Below are 19,414 nucleotides of genomic sequence, written 5' to 3' on the forward strand. Positions count from 1 at the left end.
CATAATTTAGCACAGCTTTCCAGAAGGAAAGGAAAAACTTCTCTTTCATCTTTTATTAGTTTTCTAGATGAAAAATCCCCACCTTTGAGATACAGTACCAATTCTTTGGGCCTGCAGTTATGATCATAATTTAGTACAGCTTTCTAGAAGGAAAGGAAAAACTTCTCTTTCATCTTTTACCAGTTTTCTAGACGATCTAAGCAGATGTTGGGAGGGCCTCCAATGCAAGCAATCTGTTGTCGCCTCTTCCAGTCAGCCAGCTCCTCATCCGTGAGAGTTTTCTGCACATACTCCATAGCTGACAAAAGCCCCGCCAGCTCACTCACGATACTCTGGTTGGTAACCAAAACAAAAGTCAGAAAACATTTCCTCAGACCATCTCTAACTACATGCTGCGGTCAATTCCAGAGAAGGAACTTAGAAATCAGACAGGTTCTGCCACGAGATCCCGAGATCCCACAGGGTGTGAGACACGCAGAGGGAGTTGTCCCACGCTCTTACTCGCCGCATCTGGTCCAGAGCAGTTAGCATCTGTTCTAGCTGCTGCATCTTCTGCCTGGTCACTGACTGGTTGTTTCCATTCAGATCTTGCATGTCTGTAGAGGAAAGAAAAACTCCTTGACCTGGGGGAACACTCCTTTCCTTAGTGACTAGGCTCCCTTAAGGACACCCACCCCCAAAGTCTGAACACAGAGTCAAGACAAATAAGTCCTGAAACTCAAGGAACACAAACTCACTTTCTACAGGAGATTTATAACGTCTCTAATATTCACTTGCCTCCTTGACTCTTGAGTGTTTTATAGTTGAAATCAAAGTCATCCTGGAGATTCTCTACCACTTTCATTTTCTGTTCTAGATCCTGTTAAAACAAGCAAACAAATAAACAGCAGTAGGAAATATTTCCTTGGGGAGAGGGAAAAGAAAGTCTCTGAGAAGAATAAAATCGAAGCCAGTATCTCAATGAGATACAGGCAGAACCCATAGGCAATATCCCTAAGAAAGGGGGTATTTTCCCCAGACCTGCTTTACCTGTACTCGCTTCCGAACATCCTGTAGGTGCTGCTCCAGCATCTGCTGCTTCTCTGTCACCACGGCAGCTGTGGGGTGGTTGGCCTGGCCCCCTTGCTGCCAAAGAAGGGAGTCGACACACATGTGAATGCAGGAAATATGGGGAGAGAAATACCTCTTACCAGTCTTATCCCACCCCACTACCCTTCCTGTTTGGCCTGAGATGCTACTGCCATTGTGACAGAAAGGGCAACAGAGGCAGCATGCCGGGTGTTGTAACGGGCAGTTCTGCAGTGGCCAGAACTCTCCAGGAAGCTCTCGCATGGTTTTACCATTGTCGTTGGCTTTTTAACTCTAGGTCACACTGTAAACCTACTCTGTGTATTGCACTAGGAGACCACATGTGACCTAAGACATGGTCCCTACCTTCTAAAGCTCATTCTAGGGAAGCACATAAAAAACGTCAGAACAGTTTATGACAGCAGGTTTCGAATGCCTATTTAAATGTAGGTAGCCTACAATAACATTTCTGTGGGATAATAAATAACCATTATTTCCGGGGGTGAAATGCCATATCAAGAGATAGTATCTTGGGGTGTAAGGGGAAACTGGTACCTTAAAAATGTCAAATAGGCCCTGACCAGTTTGGCTCAGTGGCTAGAGCATCGGCCTGAGGACTGAAGGGTCCCAGGCTCGATTCTGGTCAAGGGCATGTACCTTGATTGTGGGCACATCCCCAGTAGGGGGTGTGCAGGAGGCAGCTGATGGATGTTTCTCTCTCATGGATGTTTCTAACTCTCTATCCCTCTCCCTTCCTCTCTGTAAAAAATCCATAAATGTATTTTTTTTAAAAATGTCAAATAGTACATGAAACTTAAAAATTATAAGTTTTGTCAAAATAACAGGATATCTTCTGATTTAAAAAAAAAAAAAAAGACCATGTAAAAGCTGTGGTGATCAAGACAGTATGTTATAGGACATACTAACAATACAGCTGATATTTTCATCTGTATTCGGCTCCCAGGTCTATTTTTCAATTGGTACTGCACTTAAAGGGGGAAAAGAGATGTGATTAATTATCACCCACAGAAGCCTGCCTCTAATACTTCTATAAACTTCGGTCTCCCACTGCTTCCAGGTATAAACATCTCAGCCCAGCACAGACAAATGTTTCACACAGCCTCCTAACAACCTAAACCTCCTGTCCTGTGCTCAGGCCCCCAAACCACCCACTCTCCCCCGATACAGCATGTTTCACACTCTCCCTCCCCACACACTGTCCACGCTGCCAGGCCTGTACTTCTGCCCAAGCACACCTGAACTCATTCACCCGCAAACCCAGTGTAACTTTCTGCTCTCCTGGGTAACATGATTCAACTACCCTAGACAAAATGACTCACATCCTCCTGTATGTTTTTCTCACATTGAGTGTTTGTGTACCTATAATCCCAACTAGACCAAACGTTCTGGTAGCAGGGATCACGTCTACTCATCCTTCTATCTCCCTCTGCGATACCCATAAAAGACACTTAAAAATATGCCAGATGATGTAAACAGAGAAAGTAAGAATGAGGCCTGGGTTGAGGCCTCAGATATCCAACTGGTAGCTCTATGTCAAGGGCTGCAAATTCTCTAAGGGGCAGGTGGTAAATATTTTTGGCATTGTGGGTCATATAGTCCCTGCCACAAGCACTCGGTCCAGCCATTGCAGCACAAAAACAGCCACAGACAATGCACACAGTAATGTGTGTTGCTGTGCTCTAAAAAGAACTTTATTTATAAAGACAGCCTAGAAATTTATCATAGGGAAATCAAAGCATGAATATATAAAGATACATAGATACTACAGTAGTATTTATAATGGGCGGGGGGGGGGGGGGGAATGAAGTGAATGTTTATTGAAGGGGAAATAAGTGAATAAATTACAGCAGCAACTCTAGACTAAAATAAAAAAAAATGAGTTAGCTTTCTATTACTTGACTTATTAGAATTTACATGATATAATATTAAATGAAGAAAGCAAGATGAAGGGAAGTAAAACCATTTAAATATACTGTGAGAGGGAGGAGGGGGGAAGAGGAGGGGGGAAGAGGAGGGGGGAGGGAATGCATTTTATATAGTTTATATGAGCCTGGAGAAAGGTGTGAAGAGATATATACCAGACTATTAATGTTGGTTTCTTGGGAAGGAACAATAGAGGGAGTGACAGTTCAGATTTTTACAAAAACTTTCTTCCTTGTACTTTTCTGTAATGTTTTAATTTTTTTTTTTTTAATGGGTAAGAATGCATTATAGCCGAAACCAGTTTGGCTCAGTGGATAGAGCGTCGACCTGCGGACTGAAGGGTCCCAGGTTCGATTCTGGTCAAGGGCATGTACTTGGATTGCGGGCACATCCCCAGTGGGAGATGTGCAGGAGGCAGCTGATCGATGTTTCTCTCTCATCGATGTTTCTAACTCTCTATCTATCTCCCTTCCTCTCTATAAAAAATCAATAAAATATATTTTAAAAAATAAAAAGAATGCATTATATACTTAGGAAAAAAAATAAAGTTTTTTTCATTGTATAAAATTTAAAAGCCCAAAACACCAACACCCACTTCTACCCTGGAGGATAGTGTACACCCTAGAGACCACATAAGAGCAAGCACATCTTTGTACACAAGAACGGAAGCACATCTTCGATAGCACTGTTTCTTCCCAAGTCTCACCTGAGCTGCAGTGGCTGCAGTTTGGAGGAGGCGGGACTCTTCCCACAGGCACCGGGCCACAATTCGGGCAATCTCCATAGGCTTCTCAAGATACCTGCTCTATAAGTAGGAGAGAAGAGAATGAAAAGCAGCAGTACACTGAGGAGATGTGGACCAAACTTTGCTGACTTAAAGCTAAACTCCTCATAAATTGAGCGTTACATTTACTGCATGAAACAATAGAACAAAGGCCTCAAAGCCTGGCTGCAATCAGTGAGAGATGAAGGGGAGAAGCGAAGAAAGGCAGTCATGATGAGCTGTACTACTGTGAGAGGAGGCACATCTGATTGTTTGGACAGTCTGTTATCCTGGTCTTATAGGGAGGTGATGCACTTTGTCCAGGAGCATCCAATTATGGCCAAACCTTTAACATTTGAAAGTAAGAGTTGTCCAGCTAGCCAGAGTGGCTCAGTTGGTTGAGTATCATTCTGTGCGATGAAGGGTTTTGTCAGTGTGATTCTCAGTCAGGGCACATACCTAGGTTGCATGTTCAATCCCCAGTCAGGGCAGGAGGGCAGGTATGGAAGACAAACATGGATGTTTCTCTTTCTCTCTCCCCCCATTTCTATCTCTAAGCATGTCCTGGGGGAAGGAATGAATGAATGAGTCATCTTCCTATGAGGGAACCTGGTTACAATCGTTATTAACATGTTAATATAACATTAACATAACAATCAGGTTATTACTTCAACTAACTAAAGAAGTAAATTTCAGGTAATGATGCTCATGGGTTAGCATACAGAGATTTGAGAAAGGGCTAATTACTTCTTATATTTAAAGTACAAGATAGGTTCTCATTATTTAGCCAACTGAGAAAAGATACTGGCAGGAAGAAATCTAAAACCCTTTGTCTTGTTCAGTTTCTCATCACACCTGAAGGAACTGCTTGATTCTTCGCAGATTGTGCTGATAGAGAACATTTGATTCTTGCAGGAAGCGGCTGTACTGCTGGTCAATCTCACCCAAGAGATTATGAAACACCAAAGTGGCATGTGATTCTTTGCTGGCTGCATAAGCCCTAGGAAAAGAAAAAGTAATAAGGAATGATTCTGAAACCCTACACACAAACACACAAGTCACCATCAAGGAGGAAAAAACCAAGGCAAAGGAGGAAAAAAACAAGGCAAAACCAATACTTTAACCCACTCATTTTAGATTTATCTTGCTCAGCAACAATAAATATCAGCAATTTGATAATTATAAATAATTATTCTAGATACTATTAGCCATTGTCATAGTCTATACTTATAAAATATCTGAATAAAGTGGACTGATATGCTTTTTGCTTTAACTTCTCAGTCAACTCTGTGGTCAGATTATTAGTAACAACTAAGCGATACCAGGGTAAGGTAGGGCCTATCTCCAATAGCTCTGAATCACCTCCCTGGCACTTCACCAAATTCTGGAAAAGTTAGGTCATCGGCCTGAATTAAACCAAAATTAATAGGTGGATCTGAACACCTTAAAGTGAAATAGTTGTTGGAATTCTGTGCCATTATCTCCTCTATGAACAAGTCTATTTCTCTTACTCTGTGTCTCTCTCCTTTAATTAAAGAGGCATGAGAAGCAAGGACCCAAACGTCTACCCATGACAGAATTCTCATTCAGACAAAAAATATTTGCAGCATGTCTCTGAAGCATAAGAACATATAGAGGATCTCACCGAGTCAGTGAGATCCAAATCAGTCCTAAAAACTTTTACCAGCAAGCAGGCTGATGTGCCAAAAGTCAGTTGTTAGTGTATGTTTTCAATATAAAAAATGTTTATACAAGACTAAGAGTACATCTTTTTTTTTTTTAATATATTTTATTGATTTTTTACAGAGAGGAAGGAAGAGGGATAGAGAATTAGAAACATCAAAGAGAGAGAAACCTCAATCAGCTGCCTCCTGCACACTCCCTACTGGGGATGTGCCCACAACCAAGGTACATGCCCTTGACCGGAATCGAACCCGGGACCCTTCAGTCTGCAGGCCAATGCTCTATCCACTGAGCCAAACAAGTTAGGGCTAAGAGTACATCTTTACCTCCTTATCTCTTTTACCCCATCACCTGTACCCATACATTTTTCAATGAAATAGAACAGAGTTACAATCATGCTTCTTGATGCAAATCAAAACCTAACAATTTGGGAGTTTCTCAAGAAGGACTTACCAATCGTTTTTTTAAAAATATATTTTTATTGATTCCAGAGGGGAAGAGAGAGAGAAACGTCAATGATGAGAGAGAATCATTGATTGGCTGCCTCCTGCACACCCCCTACTGGAGATTGAGCCCAAAACCTGGACATATGCCCTGACCGGGAATTGAACCAGGGTCCTCCTGGTTCACTCAACCTCTGAGCCACACTGGCTGGGCAGGACTTACCAATCTTGACTCTCAATCCAAGGGGCCAGGAACTGCCGCAGCTCCATTGGGAAGCTGTCACTGTACAGCTGATGAAGCTGCTCCAGGTACCGTGTGTCGAGCTGCTGTAGCTGATTCCATTGGGCCATCCTGCTGGAATCAGGGGTCCCAACTGTAAACCAAAGTGTTCATATGGTTACTACAAGCCCTGGTAAGGTAAACAATCTAGAAATACCCTATGTACCCAACACAGGCATCAGGTCTGTGACTAAGGATACAAGATGCTTTGGAAAGGATCCTGGCATGTCTCTCCCAGTTTAAACCAACACATTCACATTCACAATCTCTGCTTAAGGAAGCACATCACAGCTTCTTCTAAACTGGAGGACGATGTGGGCATGATGCCAAGTTCAATAATCTACCTGAGGAATGAAGTGAAAAACTACTTCCAGAATTCCATTTCCTCATCTATAAAATAGAGATCATAATTCCCACCCCTCAGGGCTGTTGAAATAATATTTCTAAGCACCCAGCTCAGTGCCTAGCTTACAACAGATGCTCAACAGGTGTCAGTTCCCTTCTTTCCACCCTATACCCTTTAAGTGAACTGGGAAGTATATACAGTAAACCTGAACTAAGACCAAAATGTGGGGTGTGGATGTTCAGGGAGGACAGAGAGCTAATTCCAAGACTACAGCTTTAAGAGTATAAGCAAGGATCTAACTGGGATTTCTCCCACTCAACAAAAAGTAATTTTGTCTTATAAATTTCTCAGTCTGAAATGAGAGAGAAGAGAAACTAAATACCGGGCATATACGTTGTCCTCAGGTTAATGAATACCCCAGGGAAAAGTTTAGGTATGACAAACCAATCTGGCTGACCACCTTTAGTCCTCTTTCTGAATAGCAACACCGACTAAGTAGTCTTGAGAAATAGTGAAAGTAACAGCAAGTAATAGGCAAAGACTAAGAAATGTACAGATCAAATGTACAGATATTGAGATGGCTCTCTGGGATAGTGAGAACATTTAAGAAAAGACTGAATACATACAAAAACATACACTTAACTGGACTTCTTGATTTACTTATTTCTCAGAGCAGGCTACATATTACATGCTAAAGCACTGTAACCATGGTGTGTATTACCTTCAACAAGAAATCAAAGGTCACTAGAACTCTCTTACAATATTCCCATTAGAGCCAAGTTAAAATATGCCTCCTAGGCTAAAAGCATCCGGATCTGCCTTATGTTTCCAAGGACCTGATTTGCATATAGATCTGTCTAACATGCCAATTTATGTATATTCTACTGCAATGCAAATGTAATGAAATATGGTAGCCACTTCCCATGTGTGGCTATTGGACACTTGAAATGTGGCTGGTTCAAACCAAGATGTGCTTTAAGTGTAAAATACACTTTAAAAAAAGTAAAATATCTCATTGGTATTGAATTGATAATATTTTGGATATATTGGGGAAACTAAAACATATTATTAAAATGAATCTCGCCGAAACTGGTTTGGCTCAGTGGATTGAGCGTCGGCCTGCAGACTGAAAGGTCCCAGGTTCGATTCCGGTCAAGGGCATGTACCTGGGTTGCGGGCACATCCCCAGTTGGAGGTGTGCAGGAGGCAGCTGATCGATGTTTCTCTCTCATCGATGTTTCTAACTTTCTATCTCTCTCCCTTCCTCTCTGTAAAAAATCAATAAAATATATTTTTAAAAAATAAATAAAAAAATAAATAAAATGAATCTCACCCATTTCTTTTTACTTCTCTTAATACAGCTATTAACAACTTTAGAATTACATATGTGACTTGCATTCCACTTTTGTTGGACGCTGCTGCTCTAATGTAACCAAAAAACTGTGGTTCTTCTAACAAAGGATTTAAAGAAATAGACACCTACTTTTCAAAATATACTCCAGTGTTATTATAAATTTGCTTATCTTAGATACAAACATAAAGCCATCTCAGTCTGCTCCCTGAAGTTCTAAGGTAGAACCACAAAGCAGCATCCCATAATATCCGATCAGTTATAGATTAACATTGGAATCATGCATGAATATTTGCATTTTCAAACTAATATACTGGTACCATTAACAAATTACAAGTTGTTGAAAATAGTCCAATTCATTTCTAGTCCATAACTCAGAGGATTTTTGCTGTTGTTTTAATTTGAGTTGGGGTTTTAGTAAATAGAATGGTAATTGTGCTATTTTTTAAATCAGAAACTAGCTAATAGTTTTTTCCATAAATTTAAAGCACCAAAAGTGACTCATGTTATGTTTTACTTTTTAGTCTAATTACTGTAAATAATACTGTAATAGCTATCATATATATGCTAATATCATATATATAAAATAGCTATCATACATCCTATATAATAAAGGGCTAATATGCAAATCAACCGAACGATGGAATGACGGGTCACTATGACATGCACTGACCACCAGGGGGTAGATGCTCAATGCAGGAGTTGCCCCCTGGTGATCAGTGCACTTCCACAGGGGGAGCTCCGTTCAGCCAGAAGCCCTGAGCTAGGCTCACGGCTGGCGAGCGCAGCAGATGGCAGGAGCCTCTCCCGCCTCTGCAGCAGCGCTAAGGATGTCTGACTGCTGGCTTAGGCCAGCTCTACGGGGAGTGGGCCTAAGATCAGTCAGACATCCCCCGAGGGCTCCCAGACTGCCAGATGGCGCAAGCCAGGTTGAGGGGGACCCCCCCACACAAGTGCACAAATTTTGTGCACCGGGCCTCTAGTATAGTTATATAAAAAAATATAGTTTTAATAGTTGTAAATTAAAGCCAAAAAGCAGGTAGCATTTTCAATGAGGACATGGGCAAAGAGTCAGATAGTGATCTCCTTAATGGCTGCTTAGCTACAAACCATATTTAACCAACAGGGGCCACAGAGCAATCAGACCAAATGCTCTTCATAACAAGAGCATATCCCTAAGAGAGCCAAATTGCCTGGGAAAACCATTGCCAACTAGCTTTGTGGTAATTGTTTTACTGGGAAAAAATTTAAAAGATCTAACTTTATTTCACAATCTTAATTCTGATTTTTCAAATTACAATCTAAAGAACCTCACTTAATTATTATTTCTTAATTTATTTATTTATTTATTTATTTTTTTAGAGAGAGAGAGAAGGTGGGAGGAAGGAAGAGACAGACAGACAGACAGAGAGAAACATCAATTTGTTATTCCACTTATTTATAAATTCATTGGTTGATTCCTGTATGTGCCCTGACCTGGTATCAAACCCTCATCCTTGGCTTATTGGGATGATGCTGTAACCAACTGAGCGACCCAGCCAGGGCCCCTATTCTAACTAAAGTATTTCTTACCTATGGAATAATCCTAAGCCTGAGATTCGATAACCACTTTCACTGAACCCCAGAACGCAGAAAGTGATTTGCACAACAATTTAAGTGCCAAGTACCATTCTGGATGCACAGGAGAGAAAACAATACATTCCATACAGTGGCTGTCTTAGGGTATAACATAGGGCTTAATTCTCTCAAGGTGTTTGCTAAATTTAGGTTAGAAGATAGTAAATGTTAGCATATGAAGGAAAAGTGTGATACTGTTTTCTACAACTGAAGAGGAAAGAAAAAGAAAATGAAACAGTAAATCACCAGACTTTCTGGACTTTTCAAAACAGGAATTTCTCAACCCCTTGGGGATAAATTTACCAACAACAAGTCATAAGACAAACAACTATTGTCTAATGGGGAACTTATTACTGTAAAGATCACTAAAAAAGTTTGTCCAAAATCACAGTTCTCATTTATGTACTTCAATCTAAACCAAGGGCGAGTTGAGAACACAAGTCAGGACCACTAACCAAAGGGTTTCATTACATCATTTCACAAAACTTCTTTTAAAATAAGACTTGTATTTCACATTCACGCACCAGTGGGTTTACAACAGGGCCCAGGCAGGAGGGTAGAAAGTGAGGAGAGGGAGGAAAACCACTCAGAACAGAATGTGATCTAAAGATAATTTCTGTTTCACCTTGCAATGTATCATGCGATTTTTCTTTGGGTGTTGGTTGTAGAAATACCTAGATCTTAAACAGCGCATACTTGTATTTTATCTGTTGCCTACACTAAGCTCCTCTTTGCTGTCAGGAAAGGCTCAGTGGCTAAGGCAATCAAAGTATAAAGTAATATAGAAATATACTTGCATTAATTTCTAGAGAAGCCAGTCCTTTTAAGAATATATTTTTAGCCCAGCCAGTGTGGCTCAGTGGTTGAGCATCGACCTATGAACCAGGAGGTCACAGTTTGATTCCAGGTCAGGGCACGTGCCCGGGTTGTGGGTCTTGCTCGATCCCAAGTAGGGGACATGCAGGAGGGAGCCGATCAATGATTCTCTCTCATCACTGATGTTTCTCTCTCTCTCTCTCTCTCTCTCTCTCTCCCTCTTTCTCTCCCTCTCTCTTTCTCTCTGAAATCAATAGAAATATATATATTTAAAAATATGTGTATTTTTAGCCCTGGCCAAGTAGCTCAGTTGGTTACAGCATCATCCCGATACACCAAGGTTGCAGGTTGGATCCCCAGTCAGGACACATACAAGAATCAACCAATAAATGCATAAACAAGTAGAACAACAAATCAATGTTTATCTCTCTCAAATCAATGAATAAAATTTTTTTAAAAGAAGAGGAGAAAAAGTAAAAGGCTATTAATGTTAGACAAAGACACTCAATCTTTATAAAACTTTCACTGTAGAATGAAAGGTGTAATGAATGATAGGAGTCCATATTTAAATATTAAAGCTTTAACTATTTAATCATTGTTAACTTAACCATTCATAATTACCCTAGATGGTAAGACTTTGAAATTTCAAATTTAAAAAATAGATAAGTCAAAGGAAGTATCCTTGTATAATAAACATATAATTTCATTGCTTACAAATTCCAATAGCACCTTAAGTCTATATATAAATCTAATTTTGATTTCCCAGAAAGACAAAATGTTAGCACTTGAGTGCCCAATCTGAACTATACTTATTGTAACACTCAATTACAAATAATAGGATTTGCTTTAAAGTCAGAAACCAACTCTTCCTTGTAAAAATGGACACTGAGATGTAAGAAAAATTGAATTAGAGTTCCCCACTAATGTGGCAAAATTGAATATATGAAAGAATTACTAAATTCCTGGGGAGTAGAGCTTGGAGAAATAAGGAAAAGGACAGTTTTTCAGGACACTCTGGAGCACTCTAACCCCCAAAAAAGTCTATTTCCCTCATTCCTCTTACCTCACTGTAATTCTGGGAAAAGTTAAAGCCTCTTGTGCCAAGCACATTGTTTTCTCCATTCCAAATCTGATCACTAGCACTACCTTTGCATAGTTATCCAGTGTATATCCAGAAACAGAGAATAAAATTATCAGAGTTACAATTAACTTCAAGAGGCAGAGACTACCAGGAATGGGAACAGCAAAAGGGAAGGAAACCTAGTGCTCTGACCCTTGAAGGACAGCCAGGGTTTTAAAAACAAAACCAAAAGAATTACCCCAAATCTAGTGCATACTCAGCTGTCTTTGGGAAAATTCTGAGAACTATGAAATACCAAGACCTCTTATTATTTCTAAGATAATAATGGTAAGAAATTTAAAGAAACAAACTGATGTAGTTTCCATATTTCATTTGAGATAGGTACTATATTTGATCACAAATACTTCAGATTAAAGGAACCAGAACCTAACAAACATAAATCTCTCCAAATTGAAAGTAATACGGATATGCTTCATCAATTACTAAGTGCACAGTTTATAGTTAAAGCTGCCTGAAAACTGGTCTGACTCTATATGAAAACCACAAAACAGACAGAATTTGTGTGTCACACAGTCTCCCCACTTTGTGACACTTCCACTCCTCCAACCAGACACACTGCTCCAAAGCAGTGAGGTATGAGGCCAAGGAAATGAAACTTTATACTGGCTGGGCCGGGTGCAAACCCTGACTGCCATTTATTAGCTCTTTGTTTGGAAAACATTACTTGACTACTGATTTCAGTAAAATGGAGAAATACCCCCTCTTTTAAGGATTGTTGTAAAAGTTTTTTTAAAACACCACACAACATAATGGATGTACAGCATCCCTCCTATATAGTAAGGGACTGGGTGTACCTTACTGCTGTATAGTCCCTCCCCACCCCACCCCCCACGGCATCCCTTTCATCAACATATTTTATGCTAAATGAATTTCCTCAATGCCCTGGGACACAGATAAATTCCTCAGATTAGCTAAATGATAAAGTCCGCTTTCCCTGCAATGTAAAACACATGCATTTCAATGGGCCTTTGTATCATATCCTAAGGGAGGAAGTTGGTAACGCTGTGATTTGGTGTATGTAAGGAGACAAGGAGAGGACAGGAGAGATAAGTGGTGCCCTAGTCCAATATCTCCACCTGGTTCACCTGAGGATAGCTCCAGGTCCTAAAAAGACTAAGGGAAATATATTAAGGGCTCCAGCAGAGTGGCTCAGTTGGTTGGAGCACCGTTCCATGGTACACAGAAAAGGTGGCGGGTTCGATTCTCAATCAGGGCACATACCCAGGTTGCAGGCTTGATCCCCAGTAGGGGGCGTGCAGGAAGCAGCCGATCAATGATTCTCATCATTAATGTTTCTATCTTTCCCCCTCCCTTTCTCTCTGAAATCAATTATATATATTTTTTTATTTTTATTTTTTAAATCACCTGGGTTTAAGAGCAATCCAAATAACTAATGATTATGGCTAATATTTATATAGTACTTACTAGGTATCAGCCACTGTTTTAAGCACTTGACATATATTTCTTTATTTATTTCATCCTCACACAATCCTATGAGATAGATGCTATTTTTATCCCCATTTTACAGAGAAGGAAACTGAGGCACGGGATTTTAAGTGAGTCACCCAAGGTCATACTGGTAGTAGGCATGGAGTTGGAATCCTAACCCAAATACAGTAGTCTGTTTTCAAAGTTCCTGCTCTTAGCCATTATGCTACAGAGGGAGTTTTAATTGATCTTTAAGTAACTCATGAGTCAACCATGATACCAAGTCAATGTGACATTATAGTGTGTTAACACACATATAGAGTGTTACAGCTAAAGGATCTATTAGTCCTGCTGAAACTGGCCCATATCTAGAATGATATTCTAATTGTATCACATTTTAAATGGCACACTGAAAAAACAAATACATACTCCTAGGGTGTAAGGAGTCCAAAAACTTGAATGTTTTGCCCAGTAAAAAGGCTTGAGAAACAGGAAGTGTAGTTAGCAGAGAAAAAACTAAATTATGGAAGAGCGGCTCTTCAAATACTTGGAGATCTCTACATGAAAAGGGTAAATCACTCCAAAACTGGAATCTGTTTCCTCATAACATATACTCTGAATTCTGTCCTCGGAGTGATTTCCTCTGTATGCAGAGGTTCCAACCCCTGGCTGCAGATTAGAATTATAAGGGCAGATACTTCTTAAAATAAATACAAAAATTCGTGGCAACCAAACCAGATGCTGAGGGTGGGAACCAGGTTTCGACATTTAAAAGCTCATCAGATGATATTAATGTGTGGCCAGATTGAGAACCTGGGAATATACAGCAGAGGTCAGAGCTCAACTCTGGATGCACAGCAGAATCACCTAAGGAACTGTGAGAAGCCAGACATTGGTCCTTACACTAGCTGGACTCAATAATAATCTTCAGGGTGGGGTCCAGGCAGTTGTCATGAAGCAGAACACTGCAGAAACTGCATAAGGAGACTCACGTGAGATGAGGTTGGAGAAGACTCTCAGGTAAGCCACATGAAGAAATAGGGCAATGGTGAGGTCTGCAAAGCTTGAAGCAGACAAATGATCATTTGATTTACATTTCAGAAAGATTCCTTAAGATGAAAGGATCAAGGTAAGAGGTGGTGGCAGCCCAAACTTGGGTAGCAGCCTCAGAAATGTTTTCAAGCAGACATCTTCCAGAGACATTAATGAGGAAGACAGCATGGGACTTGGTGACTGTTTGAAGGGCAAAGGCAACTCAGAGAAAGAAGGGACAAACTGCCACGTTCCTGTTGCGTTTGGTGTTCAAACGGAGGTTAAATGCTCACCCTGAGAAATGTCACAGCAGTAATTCTGATACTGGAAGAGCAACTGGGCTGGATGGCCTCTAAAAAACTCTTCAGTCTATAAATTATGATCAGGTTCCATCCCCTCAAGACATAAGGTTACTGCAACCCAAGAATAAATGCTGCAGTATAAGTAGTAAATTGATATTTAACCAAAAATATCAGAACCCAGCACACACACACCCTTCCCCCCAAGAAAAGGCGTCAAAGAAAATCGGACAGAAATCTCAGAGCCACAACGCAGCTGGGCCACAAGAGCTATAAACTGTCTCCCCACATATGCTTGCCTCCTTCCAGTCCATTTTCCACATTGTAGAGAGATATTTTCAAGACACAGACTTGATCTTGCTACTCCCCTAGTTAAAACCCCATTGACGACCTTGCATTGTTCTTAGGTTGAGAAACAAAATATGTAATATGTCAGAAAAGTATTGTGCTTAGGGCATGGATCCTGGAGCCACAGTGCCCAGACCTGAATCCTCCACTTGTGAGAGAGTGCCAGTTATTTTGCCTCTTTGTGCCTCAGTTTCCTCATCTGTAAAAAGGGGGGAGAAAACAGGACTTACCTCACAGGATCGTTGTTAGAACTAAAGATTAATGACACAGCTAGCACACAGTATATAAGTGTTGGTGTTATTAATGTGGCCGAGAGCCTGGGTAGCCCTGCCTTTCTTGTGTCAGCTGGCACCAGCCTGCTGGCTGAGCTCCTGGCACTCCCTCTGCTCTTCTTTCAGCTGCTCAAAAATACCAAGGCCTTCCTCCACAGGCCTTCCTTCCATCACCATCACCACTACTTAGACCCAAGCACTATAACTCCATAACCTGCACTTGTAACCGCTATACTGGACTGACCCCACTATCCAGCAGAATGAATAAACCGCTGGTATGAATTATAACTACACTGATAAGCCAGATTCTCCCAGGCAAGGACACTGCGTCCACTAAGAAGTATTCTGAGAAGCAGACCAACTCTTTCAGTTTTCCTTTCAATAAGAGTAAAATCACAGCACATCCCCCAGCTCAAAAATATAACTAACTTCTCATTGTCCATTTCAAAATCTTTATCCCTGCCTAAGGCTCTCCAACTCCTCAGCCAACTTAGGCAACTCCAGCTACTTTCTCCAGCCTCAAGATGACTTTCAAAAATGTCCTGTCTTCCATCAAGTCACCTTATCTCCTTCTCCACCCCCACCCCTTCAGACTTTGTTCCCTTTCTCACAGATAGTCTCGCCTAAACTGTTTTTCTCCTTCTTGGCATTATATGTCCCTTTCCAGCCAGTGTTAGAGGCTTTCCCTAACTCACCTCTGGCCCAATCACTGCTTTAACTCTGAATGCCTGCAGTACTTACTAATACTGTTGTAATATGATGTATGCAGCTGAGGCTTTTTCTTGTTTTAATTCCATTTCCTCCATTGGAGAAGCTCTCTGCTGGCAACCCTCATGTATCATTCCTATTCAGAGCTTCCAACAGGATATTAGATTTAAGACACCAAAAAACATTTCCTTTATAGTTTCCTTTACTCACATTTGCACACACACATAAATACCACCTCCACTGCAAAAGTTCCTGCTGAACAGTCACTGATGGCCACAATACTGAAAAGTACGGCACCCGTAAGACTTCTGCATCTGGGGAAACAAGATGAACTCTACCCTGTATGACTGGCTACCAAGAATTTGGAAGTTTTTCCAGAGAGAAGCAAAGCATCCTTCCAATGAGCTGTGAATGCTGATGGGCTCACCCTCACAGGGATCAGAGGCAGGCTGCCAACTTTTTAAAACAGAACGAGTACAGCCTTTGAGAAACAACTGTAAGTTGGGCAAGCAAATCGTCATGTCATAATTTCCAAGCTTGAAGGCAACTGAAGGGAGGAGAAAGGCAAGTTGCTGGAAAAGCCTGTGGGTTCTATTATCTTTGGCCAAAGCCCAAATAAGAGTCATAAAAGCATCCACTGATCTAGAATGCGATGAGAGTTATTAATATTCTTTTAAGCCAGGCAAATGAAATAAAGCAGAGAAAGGAAACAAATTTCTGAATCTTAACATCACAAACCAACAATATAGATCAATACTTTTTGAAGAGAAGGAAGACTCTTTTCTCAAATTTATTCTGGTCACTTTCCCTACAAGAGATATTAAGGTAGTCCTGGTTGCTTAGCATGAAGCAATTTATAACTGGGGCTAAGAGTCCATGCCCATGGATCCTGTGTTAGAACTTCTTCCTTTAAAGTAACTATGGATGGGGAGAAAAAGGAGACATATGTAATACCCTTTGTAATACTTTAAGCAATAAGAAAGAAAGAAACAAACAAACAAACAAACAAACTATGGATTGGGGGCAGAACCTCAAATTCAAAGAGCATTTGTGGTGGTTAGAAAGCATGGATCAAACTCTTTGATACCTGTCCCACTGAATGAAGGGACCTTTGCCCTCTTCTCTTGAACCTGGCTAAATCCATGACTGCTCCAACCAACGGAGTATGGCAGAACTATCCACATGCAACTTCTAAGGCTATGCCGCTTCTACCTGAGTCTCTTGAAAGGCTCATTCTCCAGAACCCAGCCAACATCTTGTGAGAAGCCCAAGGCAAAAAGTTCTTCCACATGGAGGCACTTGGTCTGCATCCCAGCTAGGATCAGCCTTTGACTCATTCCGGCCCAGGCACCATATGTGAGTGAAGCAGCACTGAGTGCCCCCATATGTCCAAGTCTTCCCAGCTGAGACCCCAGACACTGTGGAGCAAAGACAAGACATCCCTGCTGTGCCTATCTAAATTACAGCCCCAGAATCTGAGAGCATCATAAAATGGTTGCTGTTCTATGCCTTAAATTTGAGGTGGTTTATTGCATTTGGTGACTTGGACAACATTTCTACTAACATAGTCATAGAATACCACTTTTATAGAGACTCCAATATCCATGAGAAGAGAATTTGCAGTTTCAAAGGAAAAGGTATTGCTGTTAAAAGTATTTTAATAGTAAACTTCTGTTTTCCTCTTATGCTCTCACTGTTTTCCTCTTATGCTCTCACTTGGAAGGACATCTGGTCTAATTAGCATATTACGCTTTTATTATTATAGATGTGAGCACTTCTCATCACTGTACTGCTATAATCTTTTTGTTGTTGTTAATCCTCACCTGAGAATACTTTTTCCATTTTTTACAGAGATTGGAACGGGGGGCGGGAGGGGGGAAGAAAGAGACCAGCCAGGGATTAAAAGTGCAACCCAGGAACATGCCCTTGACTGGGAATCAAACCCAAGACCCTTTGATGCTCACACCAACACTCTAACCATTTAGCAACATTAGCCATGGCTCCACTAATACAATCTTAGTCCAAGTCACCATCATCTCTTACCTTAGATTACTGCCTTCAATTCCCAACTGATTTTGATGCTCTTACCCTTGTCCTTCTGCAGCAAGCATGTTAAACTTGCAGCCTGCAGGCCACATGCCTCATTTATTTGGCCCATGTTAGCCTTTGAGTTTGACATGCTTGCTCTACAGTCTATTCTCCACATTATAAATCCTTTCAAAATATAAATCAGATCAAGGTTCGATTCCTGGTCAGGTCACATGCCCAGGTTGCAGGCTCGATCCCCAGTAGGGAGCATGCAGGAGGCAGCTGATCAATGATTCTCTCTCATCATTGATGTTTCTCCCTCTCCCTTCCTCTCTGAAACCAATAAAAATATAGTAAAATATATAAGGCTTTGCTCATAAAGCTAGACTGTTATATAGTATTGTTGATTCTCCTTAAATCGCTATAATGAGACTTTAGCACCCTGTTATCGTCTAAAAGAGGACATTTCATGACATGTGCCTCTGGGTAGTTATTTGAGAATTAAGAAAATTACACCATAACTAAATATTGACATGTAAACATTGAAATGAGGCATGTTATAAAACAAAATCACTTGGATGAGTAAGTTTATTTTGAGATATTCCCAAAGTGAAAGGTCTAAGACCCAACCTAAAGTCATTAGCATATCTCTTAATAATTTCATATGTATAAATCTACAGGAGATATGGTAATGCTAAGAGAGGAAAGGGTAACCAGGCCAAGTAGAGGGAACAGCATGTGCAAAAATAAGAGTGCTCAAGAGAACATGACATAGATCTGCTGGTTAAACATGACCCAAAGTCTATTAAAGTGACAGTAAAGCAGAGGCAAAGGGTACAAACCCACAAGGACAAAGAACGGAAAATGAGACGACAATGGACAAAAGATGACAAAAGAGCTACATACATAAGCTCCCAGACCACTGACAGCCAGGCCTCTCCCAAACCCACAGAGAAGCCCAACATACAGCAAACCCAACAAGCACAGAAGAGCACTCAACTTTAAGAACTAAGAACTATGCTTGCTTTTTTTTTTTTTTAGAGAGCGAGAAAGAGAAACATCGGTCGGTTGCCTCCCATGAGCCTGACCAGGGATCCAACCAGCAACCTAGGTATGTGCCAATCGGGAATCAAACCTGCGACCTTTTGGTGTTCCAGACAACGCTCCAACCAACCAACCAACCAACCAACTAACTAACCACGCTACCCGGCCAGGGCGAACTGCTATGCTTTTGAAGAAAACCTCCAACATGAGATAGAGGTGAACATAAGAAAAAAGGAATGAACACAGGATTCAGAGTATTAGGAGGTGACAAAAATTTCACAAAACTAAAAATAATATCCTCAGGGAGAAAAATTATATCCACTTAACAGGAATAGGATAAAAATGAAGATAAAGATGAAAATAGCAACTAAAAAAAAGAGCTTCTGAAGTTGAAAATGATGGCCAGATTAAAAATTAAATAGGTGGGTTGAAAGACAGAGTCAAGGAAACCTCCTAGATTGTAATCCACAGCAACAACAAAACAGATGAGAAATAGAAGGGGGGGGAGCAAAAACAAAAAATAAAACTCAGATGGTCTGTGCAGAAGATCCAATATCTGAGCAAGAGAATTCACATAAAGAGAAGGTGAAAATGGTAAGATGGGAATTAGCAAAGAAATAATAATTTCCACCCTAACCTGTTTGGTTCAGTAGTTAGAGCGTTGGCCTGCGGACTGAAGGGTCCCAGGTTCAATTCTGGTCAAGGGCATGTACCTTGGTTGCGGGCACATCCCCAGTAGGGGTGTGCAAGAGGCAGCTGATTGATGTTTCTCTCTCATCGATGTTTCTAACTCTCTATCCCTC

General features: G+C 40.8%; 1 protein-coding gene across 4 annotated transcripts in view; it reads right to left on the bottom strand.

Moving 5' to 3' along the window:
* The window catches only part of STAT3 (signal transducer and activator of transcription 3), a 50,095-nt gene that overhangs the window by 17,070 nt on the left and 13,611 nt on the right, over positions 1–19,414 (bottom strand). For all 4 annotated transcript variants that reach the window (XM_070394289.1, XM_070394287.1, XM_070394288.1 and 1 more), the window contains exons 2-8: positions 6,125–6,275; positions 4,631–4,775; positions 3,719–3,817; positions 1,030–1,125; positions 778–859; positions 502–596; positions 181–332 (exon numbers count right to left, since the gene is read on the bottom strand). In XM_070394289.1, the coding sequence (XP_070250390.1) occupies positions 181–332; positions 502–596; positions 778–859; positions 1,030–1,125; positions 3,719–3,817; positions 4,631–4,775; positions 6,125–6,252 (797 nt within the window). In that variant the 5' untranslated portion in view covers positions 6,253–6,275. The remainder of the gene's footprint in view (positions 1–180; positions 333–501; positions 597–777; positions 860–1,029; positions 1,126–3,718; positions 3,818–4,630; positions 4,776–6,124; positions 6,276–19,414) is intronic.

The sequence above is a fragment of the Myotis yumanensis genome, unplaced genomic scaffold (genome assembly GCF_028538775.1).
Source record: "Myotis yumanensis isolate MYYU_CA2020_CCGP unplaced genomic scaffold, mMyoYum1.0.hap1 SCAF_16, whole genome shotgun sequence".
NCBI lineage: Eukaryota > Metazoa > Chordata > Mammalia > Chiroptera > Vespertilionidae > Myotis > Myotis yumanensis.